This window comes from Myripristis murdjan, chromosome 23 (assembly GCF_902150065.1).
Source record: "Myripristis murdjan chromosome 23, fMyrMur1.1, whole genome shotgun sequence".
Classification (NCBI taxonomy): Eukaryota; Metazoa; Chordata; class Actinopteri; order Holocentriformes; family Holocentridae; genus Myripristis; species Myripristis murdjan.
In genome coordinates this window covers 24,309,010-24,329,891 of record NC_044002.1, presented here as the reverse complement: position 1 = coordinate 24,329,891, position 20,882 = coordinate 24,309,010, and the positions used below count along the sequence as shown (strand labels likewise).

Sequence of the window (20,882 nt, the reverse complement as noted above, 5' to 3'; positions counted from 1 at the left end):
GATATTTGTGAAAATCCCAAGCTACTGCGCCACTAGTCGTAACAAACTACATTGGGTACCTTTAATATGATGGACTGTTGAATTCTATGCATTGCTTTATGTTGTCTGTTATCTCTTTTTTTTCTGTTCCCACGTGTGATTTAGTATTTATCTCAGCATCACCAACAACACTATCAACTCGTTGTTTTCATTCAAAAACTCTCCATCCACTTGAGTTTCAAGACTCTCTCAATCCCTGCTCTAATTAGCCAGCATATTTCCAAATTGGGAAGATGTGACTTTGTTTGTTTGATTCTTTCTGGTTTTGATACTAAATGATAGCCTCCAACAGAAGTCAATAAAGGTCATAGACGCTTATTGCCCCTGTAAAATTTGAACTTCCTTTATTCTGAGAATGCTGCTCAGTGAAAAATAGAAGTTGATTTCTAAAGTACTGTAAACTGCACTGAAGTTTGACAGTGCAACTGCCACCACTGAGAGTAAAGAACAGACAGACCTGGGTTTCCCTCCTAATGCCCAGAATCACATCATAAAAATAGAAATGGATTGAGAGAACGAGTGACGAACATGTCCTTTGTGGTGGACAGTACCTGCTAGTGGTGGACCGAAGAGCACTGGGCAGCACTCCACGATGGTGGTGAGTCCCACAGCGCTGGAGAACCTCTGCGCCCCGACCAGATCCATCAGCGTCTCGAACAGCACCGAGCTGACCATGCCGAAGGCGAAGCCGAAGAAGACGGCGTACACCACCAGGCCGCTGTAGCTCTCCACCAGCGGGCAGAGGATGTGGCACACGCCGTTGTAGAGCACCGCGAAGCTGAAGAAGTACTGGATCCTGGGCCGGACCCAGCGCGAGTTAGCCAGCAGCCCCATGGAGGGCCGGGCGAACATGTCGATGAAAGCCAGGATGGAGAGCAGGAAGGCGGCCGAGTACTCGTCCACGCCCATGTCCTTGGCGTAGGCTGCCAGGAAGACGATGGGAGCGAAGAAGCCCAGGAACATGATGACGTTGCCTGACAGGTAGATGAGGAAGCCGCGGTGCTTGAAGAGCGACAGGTCCAGGTACTTGTTGATCGTTTCCCAGGCAGTGGCCTTCTCCTTCTTCGTGGTACTGACGGCGGATAACTCTTCGTCCTTCTTGACCTTGCCGGGCGGCGGCCCCAGAGGCCTCATGAGGGATCCGGCCACGCAGCAGTTCAGCAGCAGGCCGCCCAGGATGAGGAAGCTGCCTCTCCAGCCGAAGGTATTGAAGAGATACTGGTTGAGAGGAGCCAGTGTGCTGAGGAAGACCGGGCTGCCCGCCATCGCCAGACCGTTAGCGATGGGACGTTTCTTGTAGAAATATTTGCCAATCATTGTGAGCGCCGGCTGGAGGTTGAAGGCTAAACCCAGTCCTGTGAAGAGGACAGTTCGACATGTGCATGTTACAACAGTTAATATAATACATTCGCCAGGGAAGCAACAGAAAGTAATTAGTTACCATGTGTGTTATCAACAGTGTTTTAAAGTCCCCATGAAATGACCTTACGTGACCTCCACTTCCTGTCAAACAGAGCAGCTTAAACAGTGACATCATCCTGCACTAGTGGCTGAAAATCTAAATTTCAACCAGTGAAACGTTCACAGTCTTTAAAAATCCTCTCTCATCCACCTCATCCCTTCAAAATAAAATTATGTTTCTCTCCCAAGCTGAGATCCTGTTGGTTTGCACTTGTGAATGATCCTTCCCTGCACCGTGTCCTGCCCAAACTTCCTGTTTCAAATGTTTGTTATTGTTGTTTGTATTAAACAGAATATATCTGAACAAATGTCTGTGTTGTAGTGTAATAATAATTCTGATTAAATCAGAATTATGTAATCAGAGAAAATGTTATATCAGTAACTTATTACGTTAATGGGAAATTGATTAACAGGATTGTTACATAATGACTTGCAAATTATTTGTGTGTTGATTCACTACATTAATGAGAACTCATTACTTTTATAACTGCAGCATGCAAAATAAATATTTGATTAATAACGTGATGAAGTCAAGGCTAAAGCTAAATTCAAGGCCAAAAATACACTTGAGCAAAACAGGAAAGGTTTACACTCTCCATTCTGAAACAGTTTTATTTTTAACCTGTTACATGGAGGTGGAAGCTAATCAAATTAACTCTAAATGGGCTTAAGTGGATCCACTTACCGCCGACAACTCCGATGCAGATGTAGAGCTGCAGCACGTCGTTGCAGAAGGAGGCTGAGACCATGCCGATGCAGCACAAGATGCCGCCCATCATCATGATGGGCCTGCAGCCGTACGTGTTGACCAGGATGCTGCTGATGGGACCTGGACACCAACAAAACACAGCCACAGACAGTCAGAGCAAGCGTGCGGCATCTTTACGGTGGTCAGCAGCACCACGGGCGACTTAATGATTTAATCTGGTTAGCGCTGCACAAAAGCCTCTAATAATACCCTGTTTGAAGCACGACACCTCCATCTTGTTGTTTGTGTCAAACTGTTTCAGGAGGTGATCTGATGCTGCCGTCCACAGAGACGAGAACACATTAAAAATGCAGGAATTCTACGTGCAAATTGGAAAAGGAACGGCAAACAACCAGCATGTGCCTGCATGTCAGCTCCTTAAAGGTGCAAGTCACAGTTTTACTGGCCCCATAAAGATAAAATGACCGTCATATATCAAGAGAAAGAGGTTGGTATGGTTTTCGATGAACACCAGAGACCAAGCAATCGCTCAAAACTTTCCACTCTCCAGCCTGGGATCTGGTGTGAAGCAAAAACTCCAAACTTCACTCCTTCCACGAGCCACTTTCACACTTAAAACTGACATTTAAAACTGTCCAGGTAAGCTGCGTGAGACACCCGATGATGATGATGTCGCGATTCCTCTTCTGTTAAAGATGGAAGGCGATAAAAATCACAAATCATCAAGAGCCCCTTGAACAGCCTATTTTTAGAGCAGACAGTGAAGTATTAATCAGTTATAGCGAGTGAAGACGCATTAGTCTTGCACAATTTTGGGCTCAGTGGCAGTAAATTTCCTTTCTGTCTCAGCCACAGTGGAGTGCATGCAGCCACCGGTGACGTATGGTGGACATGTTCTGGTCCAGATCTTTATGATTGGATCTCAAAAATCACATCCTCTGTCAATATAAATGGGCTGCAGTGATGAAACCACATGTAGAGTTTAATAGATTTTATTCTGTGTTTATTACTGAGGTTGTAGTTTGCAGAGGTCTTGTACTGGATTACATTATACTGAGAGGTGTTTCCGATTTTTTGACCTCCCTATTTATATACAATGAGGCGGGACAGAATAGTGGAAACACCTCCCAGTGAAATGCAGTCCAGTCCAACAGCAGCACTAACTATGAGCTCAATGCCAAACATAGAAGTGAATGAACACCTCTGTTACTGTGACAACAAGAAAACCTGAGCATTATAGGCAGCAGGAGAGGAAACTTTATGGCACAACAGCTGGATTGGATTAGATTAGATTGTGCAGGTGGAGTTGATAAAGTGGACAATGAGTGTGTATAAGTGTAATATTTTGAACCAGGCTTGGCTCGCTGCCTTATGTGATGAACTGAAGTGTTGGACTGTACAGATTATATTAAGTTGGCAGTGATCTCAAGACTTTTACTTACGGTTTAGACTCTTATTTTGAAATGCAGAAAGGTAAATTCACGAGGCAAAACTCTTGCAAAATGTATATACAGCATTTTAGGTGGAAAAAAAAATCTTAGCAAAGGGGAAAAAAAGGCCCCTGTGATTAATGCAGCGCTTAAATCACTCGCTGGGAAACCATCTCAGTATCTCACAAGTGACACCGTCTCCTTTCCTTTCGCTGAATTTTAACTATAGGAGGTGCAAATTGAAAAAGAGAAAGAGGAGTAATGAAAGATGTACTTTTTTTGAAATAATGCTCTCATTACCAAGCAGAAGATGTATCATATTTCTGCCGGCCCCAGTGCAATTTAAAAGGCACAACGGGCGAGGAGTCGTCCGACTTAATTTGCTCTGCATGAATCTTTTTTCGACCTTGAGGAAAAGTTCCCCCCCTCATTTGCATCCGCAGCAGTGATCAGTATTCTCCGGGGCTCGGCGGCGCCCGGATCGGCCCGAGATGAGGAAGCCCGCGCCTGGAAAAGGGCTTATCATCTGCCGGCCAGACGCAGCGCGGACTTCATTACCCAGTGGACAAAACCCCAAACTAAATATAACCACCTAGATTCCAAAAGGGAGCGACACGTATAGAAATATGCCTAATGCTTTTTTTTTTTTTTTTTTTTTTTTTTTTTTGGGTGGTGTGCTGCTGTGAGGGGGTTTGGTAAAACCGCTGCCGATTATGTGGCGTGCCGGCGAGCCATCACACTGCAAACAGGATAAGGCTGATGGAAATGGAGGCGCACAACTTTTTAAAGGCTGTCGGGTTACATGAGGATACAGTTTATGCAGGGAGGCCGGACCCCACCTGAACCCGCTTTACTTTTTACAGTTTATCCACTTTATTTATTTTTTTTTTAGTTTAACGTGAATCTCTGAGGTAAATTCACAGTTCATGTAAATGTCAGTGGTATCAAAGTCTGGTCAGTTAAGCGTCTTTTAAGAGGAAAAAAAATGAAGATAGTTCTTTACTGGTGCACTATGTCAGATTCGACAAAGCTGCAGTAAGTGATTTCTGACCACTAGAGGGCGCTGACAGCTCAAACTGTCAAACTTCAGTTATAGATAAAGCACATTCTAAATTTATAAAATGGCCTATTATCTCAAAAAGGTTAAAGAAACTCATTTCAAAATAATACATAAGATTTACCTGGGCGCAGAATTCCTTAAAAAAACAAAACAAAAAAAAAAGGTCAAGTTTGATTGGACTCTTGTGCATTTTGTAGCTTGACAGAAGAAACGTTAGAACATGTTTTGTCATGTTTTTGGTTATATATTAAAAAACTGGTTTTCATGTATTTGTATTTATTCTGGGGCAAAAATTAGGATTTGGATTCAGGACAAATGGTTGGATTTTAACTTCAAAGAAAAATGAAATGACTTAAAGTCCTGAAAATCGTACAGTAGCCGTAGTCATCATCAGTTCGACTCCCAGTAGAGGATGACTGACAGCTCTGGCAGCCAATGTAGTGCGAGTTAGAGAACCTCAGAGCCAATCACCTGCAGGAGCTGTTTCCCTTTTAGTCGGGTTAAAAAAAATATATATATATGTAATATTAATATTACATAAAGTCGAACGTTCAGAAGGGTAATTTATTAATCAGAACGCTCTGATTCGTTACTTGCTGAATATTTGGGTTCAGGTGCATCTCAGCTGTTAACCACCCAGTTCTTCTTCTTCTGATAATTTTAATTTTCTGTTAATTTAATTTGTCTGTCAATTTCTGTTAATTTGGTTCCGCTGGCTCCGTTTTTTTTAAATCCCCCAGCACATCAGTCCTCTGCTCTGGACGGACCGGCAGTGAACGCACCACGGCCGTGTGCATCTGCAGGGTCTCCATTCCCTCCTCGCTCAAGGTCACACGCGACCCCCCGCCGCCACCGCGCACGCACGCACACACACACACACACACACACACACACACACACCACCACTCACTGGATTAGCGTCATTGATCCGCCTCTGACACACAGCCTGCAGCTCAACACGTCACTGCAGAGCGACGCCGGCTGATGTCACGACACGGCGGCTGAAACCCACCCGGACGCTTTTTCATCAGCTGAAGTAAACCCCCCACACACACACCCACACACCCACACACCCACCCACACCCACCCACACACACACACACACACACACACACACACACACACACACACACACACACACACACCATTCATCCGCTTCATGGACATTTCAGAGAATCCTGATCACCGTTTGAGGCTTTCAAAAATAAGAAAAAGATGAAAAACGATGAAAAATGATGAAAAATAAGAAAAGACCCTGTGTGCAAGTTATTTTTTAAAGAGAAAATGAAGTGAGAATGGCCTTTCCTTCATTTAACAGCGCCAAATAATGTATAAAAAATGCATTATACAACATTTTTATCATTCTTTTTTAGTTTCATATTCATTTGGTTATTTGTATGTCTTTAATTGTCTTATTAAGTGCACTGATCAGGAGCAGCCCCCCTCTAAAGGCTTTCCAGGCTTCTGTCATGATTTATATTGCATGATATAACTATATTTCTGCAGCAGAGGCTTCAACACACACACAAAGGCTGATTAATGTTGTTCTGATTCAACAGAACTTGAATCAAGAGTGTAAATGTGTATCAAGCGTGTGTGTGTGTGTGTGTGTGTGTGTGTGTGTGTGTGTGTGTGTGCTATGTTTCTGAGCCGCCAGCAGAGGGATCAAAACCTTCACACACACAACATCAACTGATGTCACATGAAAACCTTGTACATCCAATTTTTTTTTTTTTTTTTTTTGGTCAAAATGGTCGAGATGAACAGGAAGCTGGTTTTCAACTGACAATTTGAGGCGCAATGTTTTCATCAAAAGTTATATAAACACAGATATAACGGAATTAAGACTCTACTGGTGCATGATGGACATTTTCCAGCCAAAATTCACATTTAAAACTGAGACTGAGGTAAAGATTTGGCTCAGTTCCACCTCTGGGCTGCAGGGATGAATAAATACGAAGCACTGGTGGTTATTAATGCAAATAAACTAAACCTAGAGCTGCTATTTCTGTTGTCACTGTTACTAATATTAGTGTTATTTCACCAAAGCTGAAGCGGTGACGGTGTGAAGTCTAAAGACACGCGGTGCTCGGTGCTGTGGTGTTCAGGCTGGAGCTGCCTCTCTGCGGCTCATTTGGGTGAATCTGGTTGCGGTGTGACGCCGAGTGACAGCAGCTGGCGGGACGAGACACGAGTTAAACATTCAAACAGCAATCGCCTCATCAGCTGCACACACACATACACACACACACACACACACACACACACACACACGCACGCACACTCCGGCCGGCAGAGCAGCTGCTTAATGAATCACTGATGAGGCGCAGATCAGAGGAGGAGGAGGAGGAGGAGGAGGAGGGACTGTCCCATCAGTAACACGGCACTGATCTGTTAAAATGCCAAAATGTGAGCTGAGAGGCTGTGATGACAGCAGACACACACACATCACCGAGACCAACAAACCCACGGGAAGAAGAGCCGTAAATTGAATTGAATTTAAAAATATATTAAATTAAATAATTACATTTAATTAAATTAAATTGAATATAAAACATAAATTACAAAATAAAATAAAATAAATTTTTAAAAAATTTAAAAATTGAATTTAAAATAAAATTAAAACAAAAAATTAAATTAAATTAAATCAAATTAAAAATAAAATAACATGAGTCAATTTTGCTGGCCAGTCTTATTTTCTGCTTATGTTTTTATGTTTTTTCTTTTTTCTTTTTTGTGAGCAAAAAGCTTTGTGACTGGCCTGTGCCTCATGTAATATGTATATTTTTATTGTTGAAAAAGTTAAAATGAGCCAACAAAAAAAAAACAAAAAAAAAAACCCTTTCAGCTGACATGAGGCCTGTTAACATCCAGATGTTGCAAAATCCCACAGCAAAGTAGCATCTGATGAGGAGTGGCTGTACAATATGACCCGGGATGTGACATAAAATGGTTAAAAACTTCATCTGTAGCTGCTTAAGGGGAGATTTGAGGGGAAGTCAGAGTTTGAGGGGTTATTTGAGGGCTCCTGCTGGCTTCCTGGAGGCTCAGCAGTTTGAGCTGTGATCGGGGTTTCAAACCCGGGTCATGACCTGCGTCACGTGACCCCGTCCCCTCTACTTCCTGCTTCCTCTCCAGCGCCGCAGAAACCCCAAACAGGAGGAAGAGGAGCGAGCTGACGCTGACTCAGCAACTTCTGCAAAGAGGCTGACTCACTAACACCAGCTCTTTCAAAATAAACCTCCGCCGCTCACTGTTTCCTATCTGACTGTGTGTGTTTTAAAGACACGACACACAACCTGAGGAGCTCCTTCAACACCCCAAACCCTGAGGAGGCCGTCTGAACGGCCACAAACTAAAACCAGTTATCGTTATTATTATTATTATTATTGTTGTTGTTGTTGTTGAAGCCAGCAGCTCTGAGGAGCAGTGACATGCTACCATTTGGACTTCATTACCCAGAATTCCTGTGTGCTGATGTCAGTAAAGCGATCTGTGAGAAAAAAAACTCCACTGAGGGGCAGAAACAAAGTATTTCTACTCTCTTACTTTCCTCCTCTGTTTTAGTCATTTATCCAGAAATGAAACACCAGACATTTTCTGATTCCAGCTTCACCAAGACGATCCCACTGTCTTCCTTTTCACCTTTCATGACTTCTTAAAATTAATACTTTATATATATATATATATATACATATATATATATATATATATGTGTGTGTGTGTGTGTGTGTGTGTATATATATATACATACATATATATTTATTTATTCATTTATTTATTTTGGCTGCTGGTCAACAATAATGGGCTAAAAAGTTTGTATTTTTGTCTCAGGGAGGTCAAACTGCCAGGAAATTCAAAATAAAATAACATTAAATTAAATTACATTTAAAAATAAATTAAATTAAAAATTAAATTAAATTTTAAAATGAATTAAATTAAAAATAAAACTTAAATAAAAAAATACTTAAATTAAAAGCTAAAATTAACGACTCTTATAATATAATTAAATATAATATAAAGTAATATAATAATATAATTAAAGTCCTACAGTGCAGCTGTGGATTTAGCAGACACAGAGTTAGGAGTTAGAAACGGAAAGGTGGCTCACCGCCGGCGTACATGACGGCGAGCATGATGGAGGAGATCCAGGCGATCTGGCTGTAGGAGGCGCCGAAGATCTTCTGGATGTCCTTGAAGAAGACGGTGATGGCCTTGGGGAACGCGTACGAGAAGCCGATGGAGATGAAGGACCCAAACACCACGGCCCAGCCCCAGCCGCCATCTGGGGGCGGCACGGCGGGCGGACCTGCGGCTGGCGGCGGCATCACGGGCCGGGTTCAACGCTCACTGGTCACTATGACAACCAAAAACAAGCAAACAAACAAACAAACAAGGAAGAGGAGAAGACGTTAGTATGAATGGAAACATATAATGAGGGAGTACACAAGTTAAAGTGGTAATCTGCGAGATCAATTGTCAATCAAACCATGTGGGCGGGGCTTGGAGGTGTGGCAGTGGGCGGGGCTTAGCACAAACAAGCCTTTTTTTTTTTGCAAGCAAATCCAGGTAACATTGTGAAGCCTGGCGGGAAGCTCAGTCATGAGCCAAGGCGTCCGTGACCGACTGTCAACCCTGATTGGCTGTGAGGGGGGCGTGGCCTGTGACAACAGCAGTGCCAAAAAGGGGCGTGGCTTCACACAAACAGGATCATAACCTCCAGGTGTAACCTTGGTGACGGTCCGAGCTCTACTGGGGCGTTTTGTCGCTTTTAATTTCCAACCCCGACCTCAATAAATGTTTAATTTTAGAAAAATAACACAACTTATTTAGATAATGAATAAACATAACAAATAAAAATAAACAAGTAAATAAACAGGAAAATACACAATATGGAGAAAAAAATCCAACAAATAGGACATATCATTTCACCTAAAGCGCTCCACAAACCATTTGACAGTATTTAGATTTTTCTTGCTTTTTTCCAGTTTCCAGATTTTTTCCAGTTTATTTCTTATTATTTTATTCATTCATTGATGTAACGAGACATTTACTGACACTCCGGAGTTTGAAGGATCTGTTTGCCCCGTGGTTTTCTCATGCTCTTATATTTGACTTAAGTGAAAATTATGGCATTATATGTATCTTTTTTTTTTTTTTTTTTTTTTTTTTTTTTTTTTACATTGTGGCTAATTGATAGATTAATGGTTTTCTGGTGTTGTTTGCACTAGGATTTTAAACTGATTTAATCTAATTTTTAGGTAATTTTCCTGGTTTTAAAATTTATTTCTGATAATTTTTTTCTGATAAGTTTTTTTTTTTTTTTTGCAAATTTCCAGATATTTTTGCAACTTTTTTTTTTTTTTTTTTTTACTCAATTCTTGCTCATTTTCAGGTCCTCTCATGCTAATATACTCATCACATGTTTTCCCATGTCTTTGAAAAAAAAAAATCAAGTGTATTAGGCTCTTCTAACAAACCAGAAAGACAAAGCTTACATCACTTCCTGCCAGATGCCGAGTGATTAAAACAGCGAATGGAATTAGTCCATATCGACATATTTATAGGAAAATAGTGGATTATCTGTAAATTAAAGCTATAATCTGTCATGAGGAGACTGAGGAGAGGGAAAAAAAAAACACAAAATCATCAGCTGTGACTCATATTGACAGTATACAGTCGACTGTGTGGACACTACAACACCTGACCGTCATTTACATTCAAACACACACACACACACACACACTGTGACAGTCAGGTGACAGCAGAGGAAATATAGGACAAACCAGCAGAGCATACACACACACACCCCCAGAGTTAATTATCCCTGTTAGAGGACACACACTCACCTGAGAGGCCCCGCCCATCTTTCACCTTCACACACACACACACACACACACACACACACACACACACTTCCCCTCAGGCAGTAAAGTAATGGAAACTGGGTGGAGCGGACTCATAGTGGCAGTTTAAATCAGGCGTTGCTGTTGACAAAGCAAACACACCCTGACTGTGTGTGAAAAGTGAGAGCGGCAATTTTTTGGCGGACACACTTTGCTCTATTGCCTCTTGACGGGCTTACACACGCACACGCAAACACACACACGCGCAGGCAAACACAGGTGCGAGAGCCAAAGGGCGGTCGCTGTATTCCAGCCGGGCCTAATCTCATTATTTTCACCTTTTCCAAAATCCCCAAAATCCTAAATCAGCCCTTTAATGAGCTTAGGGTTCGGTTCATATCCTGGCGCCTGATGCCAGAACAACACCGAGGGGCTCAGGCGGCATCTCGGGGGCATAAACAAACAACCTCGCGGAGGAACCGAATCCACGGCGTCGCGGCGTCACAAGTGAGCGATTAGCCCGGCCGAGCTCCACGCAGCAAAGCCCGTCTGCGGATTATTACGACGAGAGCGAAATAATTTGTTATGAAGTCCGACCGCCAGCAGTTTTCCAGCTTAACAGCGAGAGGAAAACAGGATCAGCATCACATCGGTGCAGCGATCAGTGCTGCTGCTGCTGTGAGTGGCTTTTCAGGGTGTTTTTTTTTTTCTTTTTTTTTAAAGTCTCCATGAAGTGACCTCGCATGACCTCGACTTCCTGTCAAACCGAGCGTCTTGAACGGCGACATCATCCTGCACCAGCGGCCGTGAAATTCAAATTTCAACCCATCAGACCTTCACACATCTGTACAACACCCTCTCAACCGCCTCATCCCTTCAAAATAAGAGTGTGCTTCCCCTCCCAAGCTGAGATCCTGTTGGTTTGCACTCATCAAATCTCCAAAGTAAGAGTCCTTTTCATGAGGTCTTACTCTGTTCCCATGAAATGACCTCACGTGACCTCTACCACCTGTAACACAGAGGGTCTTTAACAGCGACGTCATCCCTCATCGTGCACTAGTCGGCGTAAATTAAAACTTCGGTCAGAGAAAAGTAAAGTCAGTAATCAAACAAACTTCCTGTTTCAACATTTGAAAGAAGAAAGTAAGAGTCCATCTCATTGGATCATTCAGTCCATTTTTTGCTTGAGTTGAGTACTACTTTGTGAATTTCCCAGTCTGGGATCAATAAAGATCAATAAAGTACACCTATCTATCTATCTATCTATCTATCTATCTACCTTCACTACATTTTAACTCAGATCCATTACAGAGAACAGATGATCAATGACAGACTGTGGAGCCTTTCACAATAAAAGCTCAGTCAGCAAAGATGAGAAGAGGAACCTGCTTCTACTTTGTTGCTTCGACTATGAGTCATTTTCCAAATTTCACAATAAAAGCTGCACCGTGAAAAACTGCAGTGAGGACCGTTTAGACTCAAGTCTACAGGATCCTCGCTTCAGTTTGAGTGTAATGTCCCTTTAAAAGCATGTAGTGTGCAGCGTGTTCTCTCCTCCTTTTCTAACTGCAGGGAAAAGATCCCAGCGAACACAGTTACTGTTTGGAAAAAGGAGCTCAGTCACTTTTACTGCCAGGACATTTGACATGAGACACTTTGGACTTTTACTGCAGGACATTTTTACTGCACTACTTCTACTTCTACTGCAGTCACAGAAGAACAGTACTTCTTCTTCTTCGTTGGTAAACTATCAGGGCGTCGGCGGTCGCTCGAATGTTTTAGTCTCTTTGGTGATGCTGAAAACGGCGGCGCTCGTTTCACAGCAGCGACTTAAACTGAGCAACATGAGAGCGCCGCGGGGGGAAAAACAGACGCTTTAATCTCCGGAGTGTCAGTGAACGCCCCGTCACATCAATAAATGATGCCGCTCCGTCGCTGCTCTCCGGCTCGGGTTGCCATGTTGAGGCTCATCCATATTCAGTCCTGATGTGACTGTCGACAGGAAGCCCTGAACAAAACAAGCCGCCGCTCAGCCAGGAGCACATAAATACACGTATTTATACCTTGTTTTGTTTTGTTTTGTTTTGTTTTTCCAGATTAGAATAGAAAACAGACACATTGTTTTTCTTTTCTCTCTCTGCAGGTTGAAGGTTGAGGACATAAAGTGCAGAAAGTGCCTGTTTTTACGAAATCATTACTGTTTCTCAGCTGATCTCACCTATAAGCTGCTAATTCATGCACCTTCTCAGATATTAAAGCGATGGTAAACTAAACTATTATTTTTTCTTTAATCCAGATGAAACGGCTATTGGTTTCTGCAGTATCCAGCTCCTGTATGGTGTCATATTTCTGACTGAAACAGTATCCAATCACTGAAAAATTCAGTTCTTACAGAAAATCTCCAAATGTCTTTTTGACATCAAATCAAAGCCTGGATTATTTTAGGGCTCCTCAAGGTCTTGGTGTCCTCATGTGGCATTTGACCATTTTTATTCATTCTCCAGCGGCCAAAAATGGTTCAATTTTGCACCAAATCTGTGTAACAAATGGTATCAACATAAAAACTGATGCAACAACTTATGAGACATAATTGAACATGTGAATGGCACCCATCATAATGATCTAACCCTTAGACACTCTAAATAAATCAAAAAATAAACAGGTGCCTGACCAAAGCACAGTGTTTATTCCAGATTTATGTCTATAAAAAGTCGACACACAGAGCTGATCTGCATCTCAATTTAATCTTCAGGTTCCCAGCTTTCAGACCATGTTTATCACTTCTACTTGACTTCTACTGTTGACCTTTGACCTCCACCTGAAAACCCCTGGTCCCCTCTCTAAAACGGGTCTAAAAAGGGGCAAGAATGATAAAAAAAAAAAAAAAACTCATTCAAACTAAACTGGAAATGAAAACAAAAAGTCAAAACGAAATGAAAATTAAAGTCTGAGGCGACAAACAACCGGAAACACGCCGTCACACCGCCCTGCTGCTAGCTAACCAGCTAACTGTTAGCCGTTAGCTCTTTGATGCTTTTTTATACTCGAGTACAGACAAATTGGATTTTTACTACTACTTTTATTCATTTGCTTGTTTGGATATTTTTTATTCACTTTTAATATTTGCATACTTTTATTTTATGCTCTTCTTAAATTTGCTTCCTGTTTTGTCTGCTTTTTATTTACATATTTCTGTTGTGCTGTTACATTTGGCCTCTATTTTCTTCTTTATTTAACCCATTGCTGTTACATACAAAGTAGAGCCATATTTACTTTTCTTTAGTATTGAATTTATGTATTTCTTTTTGAATTTAATTTATACTGTATATAACTCTATGTAACTTCCCCCCAGCTTGTCCGACAGCCAAAACACTCCGTTAACAAAAGTTTCCTACTTGGCAGATTTCTGCTGAATAATTTACAGTCCCTCTCTTGTCAGGCGTTTGTCCGGACTGAAATCGGGCCAGCGTATGAAAATATAATCCCCTGTGCATATTCTGTGTATGGCCCCTTTAATCAAACTTAGAGATTACGCCTATTTTTTTTTTTTTTTTTTTTTTTTTTTTTTTTTTTTTTTTTGCGGGGGGGATACATACGGTGGATCTAATCCACGCTAATCAGATTAGCGGCTGTCCAGAGCAGCCGAGCCCGGGGTAGATATTGGTTTTGATTGATTGAACGTGACGACAATACACACACACACATGTGCACACACACACACACACACACACACACACACACACACACACACACACACACACACACAGACACACACGAGCCTCAGAAAGTCATAAGCAGCTTAGCTTTGACGAGGCTCACCAGAAAAGTGCAGCTGAGGGGAGAAGAAAGAATTAAAAAAAATGGAGTGTGTATTTAAAGCTCAGTCAGTGTTCAGCTACTACAATAACACGCACACACATCACACACTCACACACACATCACACACACACACACCCACACACGGTGGTTTCTCCTTGATTTGGAGGCTCAGATACACTCGTCATGTGTTTTCCTCTCGGTGTTTCGTCCTTCATCTGACATTAAGGAAGCAGCTGACCGGGAGGCCGAGTCCGCCTCTCCACCAATCAGACGACACGACCGGGCGACACACACACACACACATACTCTCCTCTTTCTCTCTCTCTCTCTCTCTCTGTGTGTGTGTGTGTGTGTGTGTGTGTGTGTGCTCTGGCTGCTCTGCAACATTTTCCTTCGAGTCATCAGCTGCTTCACCAGGTTACAAAAACCCTCCGTCACGCAGCTTTTCCCCCTCAGGCACAAGTGTCCTCTTAGCCCCGCCCCCACCCTCGCCTCCTCCTCCTCCTCCTCCTCAGCTGGTGAAGTCCCCGCCCCCACACACCTGTCAGTCATCCCGATGATGTCACCGCTCCTGAGGCTAAAGCTGAGATTACATTTGGTTGTAGAAGGCAGAAGGAAACAAAACTAATTTACTGACACGCTCCGATATCGTGACCCCAGGTAACCTCATTTAAAGCGGCCATGACCGAAACTGCAAAGTGTGCAATTTCAGTGAGAACTGATTAGACTCAGCTGATTAATATGTGGTATAAGCCCCTAAATTAACGTTTTGAGCCAACATGGCTCCCACAGCCGGCCTGACTCTTTTGTTATTGACTGCTCGTTACACTTTGTTTCTTCCCCCCGCCTCAGTCTAAATGGTCCTCGTTGTTGTTTCTCTGCAGCTTTACCCTCCTCTGACTCCAAATCTCATGGACCCTTTTGCTGTTGCTTATTTATTTTTTGAAACTTTAGACTCAAAATCCCTTTGTTTTCAAAAGGCTTTTATTTAAAGTCCCTGTGAAATGACCTCACGTGACCTCGACTTCCTGTCAGAGCATCTTAAACAGTGACATCATCATCCTGCTCTCGTGGCTGTGAACTAATTTCAACCCATAAAACCTTCACAAATAATAATAAAAAAAACTAACCAAATAAATAAACATCCTGTTTCAACAGGAACTACATAAAATCAAGAGTAGAGAATAATAATTTAAATAATTTAATTAATTTAATAATTTAATTAATTGCAATATTTTTATCTTTTTACTTTATTATTATTATTATTAATTTTTAAATGCTGTGTATGAAATGCTGTGCTCTAAATAAAATTGCCTTGCCTAATATATATATATATATATATATATATATATATATATATATATATATATATATATTTATTTTTTTTTTTTTATTATTATTTTTTTTTTTTCCTTTATACATTGCTTTGGACTCTAAAAACCATAATGTGTCTGAAGTTGCCATCATGTTGTGTCGAATTGAATAACTGAAGGATTTTCAATTAAATCAAGAAAAAAAATTTAAGAATATTCCTTATGGCCTCCTGTTTTTTTTTTTTTTTTTTTTTTTTTTTTCTTGTTTTATGTGTGTATTTTGTTGTTGTTTTATGTGCTGGGTGTAGAGCACTCTGTCATGCTGTTTTTGATAAGTGCTATATAAATAAACTTTAGCATTATTATTAGTATTAGTCATAGTAGTAGTAGTACTGGTAGTAGTAGTAGTAGTAGTAGTAGTAGTAGTCATGTGTTTTTTATTTACACCCCAAAACATCACAACATCAATGAAAAGCCAACTTCAGGCAAATGGGAGGGGATTCAAGTATAAGAACTGATAACGTATAATATAACACAGTAATTTATAGTTTTGTAGTTATTTGATTGTGAAAGAGGCTCCATATTGCAGCAAGCCTGAAGGCTGCAGGGTGAAGTCCTGCCAGCCGTCACTGACACAGCAGAAACCCGACACACTCGCCTCCACTGCCCAAAATCACAAAGTCACTTCCTGCCACCGTGAGCCGGCTCATTGTTTTCAGCTCGAGGTGCGACCGAAGCGTCGGCCCTTGACCTGAACCCCGTTCTCCACCTCGTCCCGTCACACCGGCCCGCACAGAGACACCCGGCAAGACGAGGCCGCGGGAAAACAAACAAGGAAAGGAGGGCCATGGATAGCCGAGGTTATGCTGTTAATGCATGAAACCATCCACACACACTCACACACGCTGCAGCAGCCGGCATGCCGTGTGTTTCAGTCCTGCTTCCTCCTTGGAGGTGAGTCGACTGGAACAACAGGAGCTCGGAGCGAGAGCAGAGCGGGAGGCCAGGAACCAAAATAGTACTTCTATAATGAAATCATCCAACCGGCGCAGCTCATCAGACCGAGTTACACGGCCCTGGACTGCATGAGTAACCCTGTGTGTGTGTGTGTGTGTGTGTGTGTGAGTGTGTGTGTGTGTGTATGAGGGTCATTCCTCAAAGGTCACCGGTGGAAAACTAGCTTGGCAGAAAGCCTAAAAAGCTGCATTCTTGGTGGCTTGTGCAGACACGGGCAGGAGCCAGGCCCAGGGTTGGATTTCAGGTGAGGCCACCGAGTGCAGGGCCGTAAATGTGTGTGTGTGTGTGTGTGTCATACATACATGTTTGCTAAATGCTAGCGGGTCACTCATGAATTCCACTGATCCAGGTGATTGTGCTGACCTGCGGGGCTTCGGGAATGAACAGGTGAGGTCACGGGGTCGGGCCTTTCACACTCTTGCAACTCAGAAATGTCAGAAATGTGAGATATCCCACTCTAATAATCACAGGACCAGGTCAGGACCAGGGCTCGGTCACGCCCCTTCCACGTCGGACGCCGATGCAAAAGGCGGCCATGAGAAGCCCGAGGATGGTGACGTGGTATCGAGAGCGAGGAAGTTCACAAACTGGGGGGGGGGGAGATCACAGGATCTTCACGCACGAGACCCAAGATCAACTCCTGTTTCCGGCGAGGCCTTTCGAGTGTGACCGAGACCGTGCCCTAACCTGAACCAAGTGGTTTTGGTCTCTAAACCCGAAAACCTAACCCTTTCCTTAACCTTAACCAAGTGTTTTTGTTACCTAAACCCTAAACCTAACCTTTCCCTACTTAATCTAAACTTTCCTTAACCTTAACCAAGTGGTTTTGGTGCCTAAACCCTGACCCTAACCTTTACCAAGTGCTTTTTTGTCTTAGCCTAACCCTAACTCTAACCCTTTCCTTAACCAAGTAGTCTTCATGGATAAGCCTGGCATTTCCCTAACCTTAACCAAGTGTTTTTATAATGCCTAAACCTAACCCTTTCCTTAACCTTAACCAAGTGTTTTTGTTACCTAAACCCTAACCCTAACCTTTCCCTGCTAAATCTAACCTTTCCTTAACCTTAACCAAGTGGTTTTGTTACCTAAACCTTAACCCTAACCAAGTGCTTTTTTTTTGTCTTAGCCTAACCTTTCCTTTACCTTAACCAAGTGCTTTTCATGCCTAAACCCTAACCTCTAATCTTAACCAAGTTGTTTTTGGTGCCTAAACGAACTGTGTGACACTGACATGTGATAAAAGCGAGAAAAGCCGATGCGTTCACTGCTGAAAGGAGCCTCGGGCGCTGCTATCTGGTGTAGAACGGGCGTGACCGAGCTGCGGCGCCTGATCACCTGGAAATGAGAATGTCTCTTTGCCCAGGGCTAACTAAACCCCACCTCAGAGCAGGTCAGTCCGGATTTTCTTGGGATATTCCCAAAATGCCAGTCAAAGTCTGTAGTGAGAATTGAGGTGTGACACTCAAGGTTAGAATTAAATCAATCGAATACCTCTTTAAAGAAACAGAACGTCTGCTGTCCAATCAAAACTGTGCGACACGTGTCTGAAGACTTTAACCCGTGGCTCTGATGTTCAACTGATTTGAACTGCGAGCCTCAGAGCGGCTGGAGGCTTTATTTTTTCACTCAGACGGAGCCATGCTAACGACTCCCATAGGCTTCAAGTCTTTATGCTAAGCTAACAGGAAATGCTACAAATAGAAACTGAAGCGAACTGATGTCTATCTACGTTTTTGGATGAACTGATTAATCATTTGAAGTATAAAATGTGAAAATCAAAGCCTGATGGGAAGTGATCAGAGTCCAAAATGACGCCTTCAATTGTCTTCTTCAGTCTGATCAGCAGCCAAAAAACTCAAAGTACTAATTTGATAAAGATATGAACAGAGAAAAGCAAATGACTAAAACCATTCATCAGTTAATCAGTCAATTAATTTTCTGTCCATCAACCAGTCATCACACATCGAGCACAACAACGTGTGAAGTAAATAATAAACATTAAATATTCTGAGAAAATTTAATACAAACACTCATTTAATTAGTGCTAATTGTGATTTTGCATTTGATTTGGATGAATTAAAGGTGACGGGACATTTTACACTGCAAAAAGTCAAAATCTTACCAAGATTATTTGTCTTATTTCAAGTAAAAATGTCTTATTTCTAGTCAAAATATCTCATTACACTTAAAATAAGACATGATCAGCACAGAAATCAATCAATCAATCAATTTTCACTAAAGACAAGTGATTTCTGTGCTGATCATGTCTTATTTTAAGTGTAATGAGATATTTTGACTAGAAATAAGACGAATAATCTTGGTAAGATTTTGACTTTTTGCAGTGTAGATCCTAAAGCAGGCAAGCTGAATGTCCTTCAGGAAACACAGGTGCTGAGACATGACCTCCAGAGCCAGCATACCAGCACACACACACACACACACACACACACACACACACACACACACACACACACACACACACTTCAGGTTATGTCAACGGCAGATTACCTGCTGGTGATGTTAATGTTAGTGACTTTGCTTTAGAAATAGTTCATCATTAACTCGATCAGCGAGCGCTCGTGTTGACCGAGCCGCTCGCCGGCGTCCGCTCTCACGCCCCGCTCGCTTTATCAGGGCGGGAGCTAATCTCCGGGCCACAGCGGCGGCCCCGTAAACACGGCCGCCCTCGCTTCGCCTCGCAAGCCAACAAAACCGACCGCCGCGTCTCAGCAGAAGAAAGGCCGAGGAGGAACAATGGCTTCCCTTTGAAAGCCGCGTTTTGTTCATGAAAGGTTAGCAGGCGGGGGTCTTTCCCTCCAAACAAACGGCGGGCCTGACACGCCGTCTACTCGATTGTCAGCCGCGACGCTTTGAAGTCCCGCGGCAAATCCCTGCAGAGAATTAAACCAAAAACAAAAAACTCAAGGTCAAATAAATCTGGGTCAACATGGCGAAACAAATTTGAGGCAAATTGAAAAGCTGCACCCTCTGTGATGATTCATTCATCAGTTTAAAGCAGCAAGTGAACGCAACACCGTTTGGAAGTCCCTGAAGTCGGGCTTTCCCACCGGTACTTAAACACACCACGAGGGTTTCTGGCAAAGGGAAAACTAAATCGTGTTTTCATGGAAATCCTGGTTTAGTTAAATCATTTTTTGATATTTTTTTCTGATAGATGTGAAATAATAACTCAAGAGGTCACATGAATCTCGGTCAAAATACCAGGATGAAAACAAACGACACCTGAAGATATCCAATTTGCAAACCTGCAGCCTCAGTAACAGTTAGTTTATCATTTATTTCCTCAGCATTTGTCACCTGGGTTTGATTTTCCAACAAAACAGCATGAGAACGCAGCACCGCTTAGCATTCAACTTGGAGGTCCCTGATGTTGGGCTTTCCTACTGGCACTTAAACACAACACAAAGGAAAACTAAATCGAGTTATGATGGAAATCCCAGCACCGAGATCAAATTAGGCCAAGAGCGTCAAAGTTTGGTCAAATCAGATTTTTGCAGACAGATTGATTTAAAAAAAAAAAAAAAAACTCAAGAGGTCAAGAGGTCAAACCTGCAGCCCCACTAACAGTTTATTTATCCTTTACTTGTTTATTATTTGTCATCTCAGCTTGGATTTTTCCACTAAACAGCACGTGAACGCAACATTTAAAAGCCTGACTCGGAAGTCCTGGATGTCAGATTTTCCCCACCAGCACATAAACGCAGCACAAAAGTCTGACATTGGAAATCACAGACTTGATTGTGGTGAAGATCCACAATCAGATCAGCTGATCCCACGATCGACCCGGCCGACACGTTTTGGTGGAAAGAAGGATGAAGAGAATAAGCTAAATTTCCGGAGAGATGTCGTGATGCCCTCAAACGCACCACGAGGTTTGTGTGGAGGGAGATGCTGGGAAATCTGATTAACAGTCACTTTCTGATTTTGGATTTCTGGATTTTGCTCTGCATTTTCAAAGTGAAACGACTTTCAAAGTGACCATAAGGCTTTTTAAATAGCAAATACACCAATATGGACTTTTAGGGCTGATAATCAGATCCAGCAATTATGTTTGTTGTGTCCAATACTGATGTGAAAAAAATGGCTCTTTCATTTGCAAAAATGTGAAAAGGACAGTAACAGCTACGTTTTCCAATCGTCAGCACCGTAAATAAACTGCAGTCAACA

The 20,882-nt window shown here is 42.3% G+C and overlaps 1 protein-coding gene across 1 annotated transcript in view; it reads right to left on the bottom strand.

The window, feature by feature from the left end:
- LOC115355373 (monocarboxylate transporter 2) overlaps positions 1-20,882 on the bottom strand; it is a 37,028-nt gene that overhangs the window by 7,278 nt on the left and 8,868 nt on the right. The window contains exons 2-4 of the mRNA XM_030046146.1: positions 8,811-9,056; positions 2,186-2,329; positions 591-1,394 (exon numbers count right to left, since the gene is read on the bottom strand). Of these exons, the coding sequence (XP_029902006.1) occupies positions 591-1,394; positions 2,186-2,329; positions 8,811-9,027 (1,165 nt within the window). The 5' untranslated portion in view covers positions 9,028-9,056. The remainder of the gene's footprint in view (positions 1-590; positions 1,395-2,185; positions 2,330-8,810; positions 9,057-20,882) is intronic.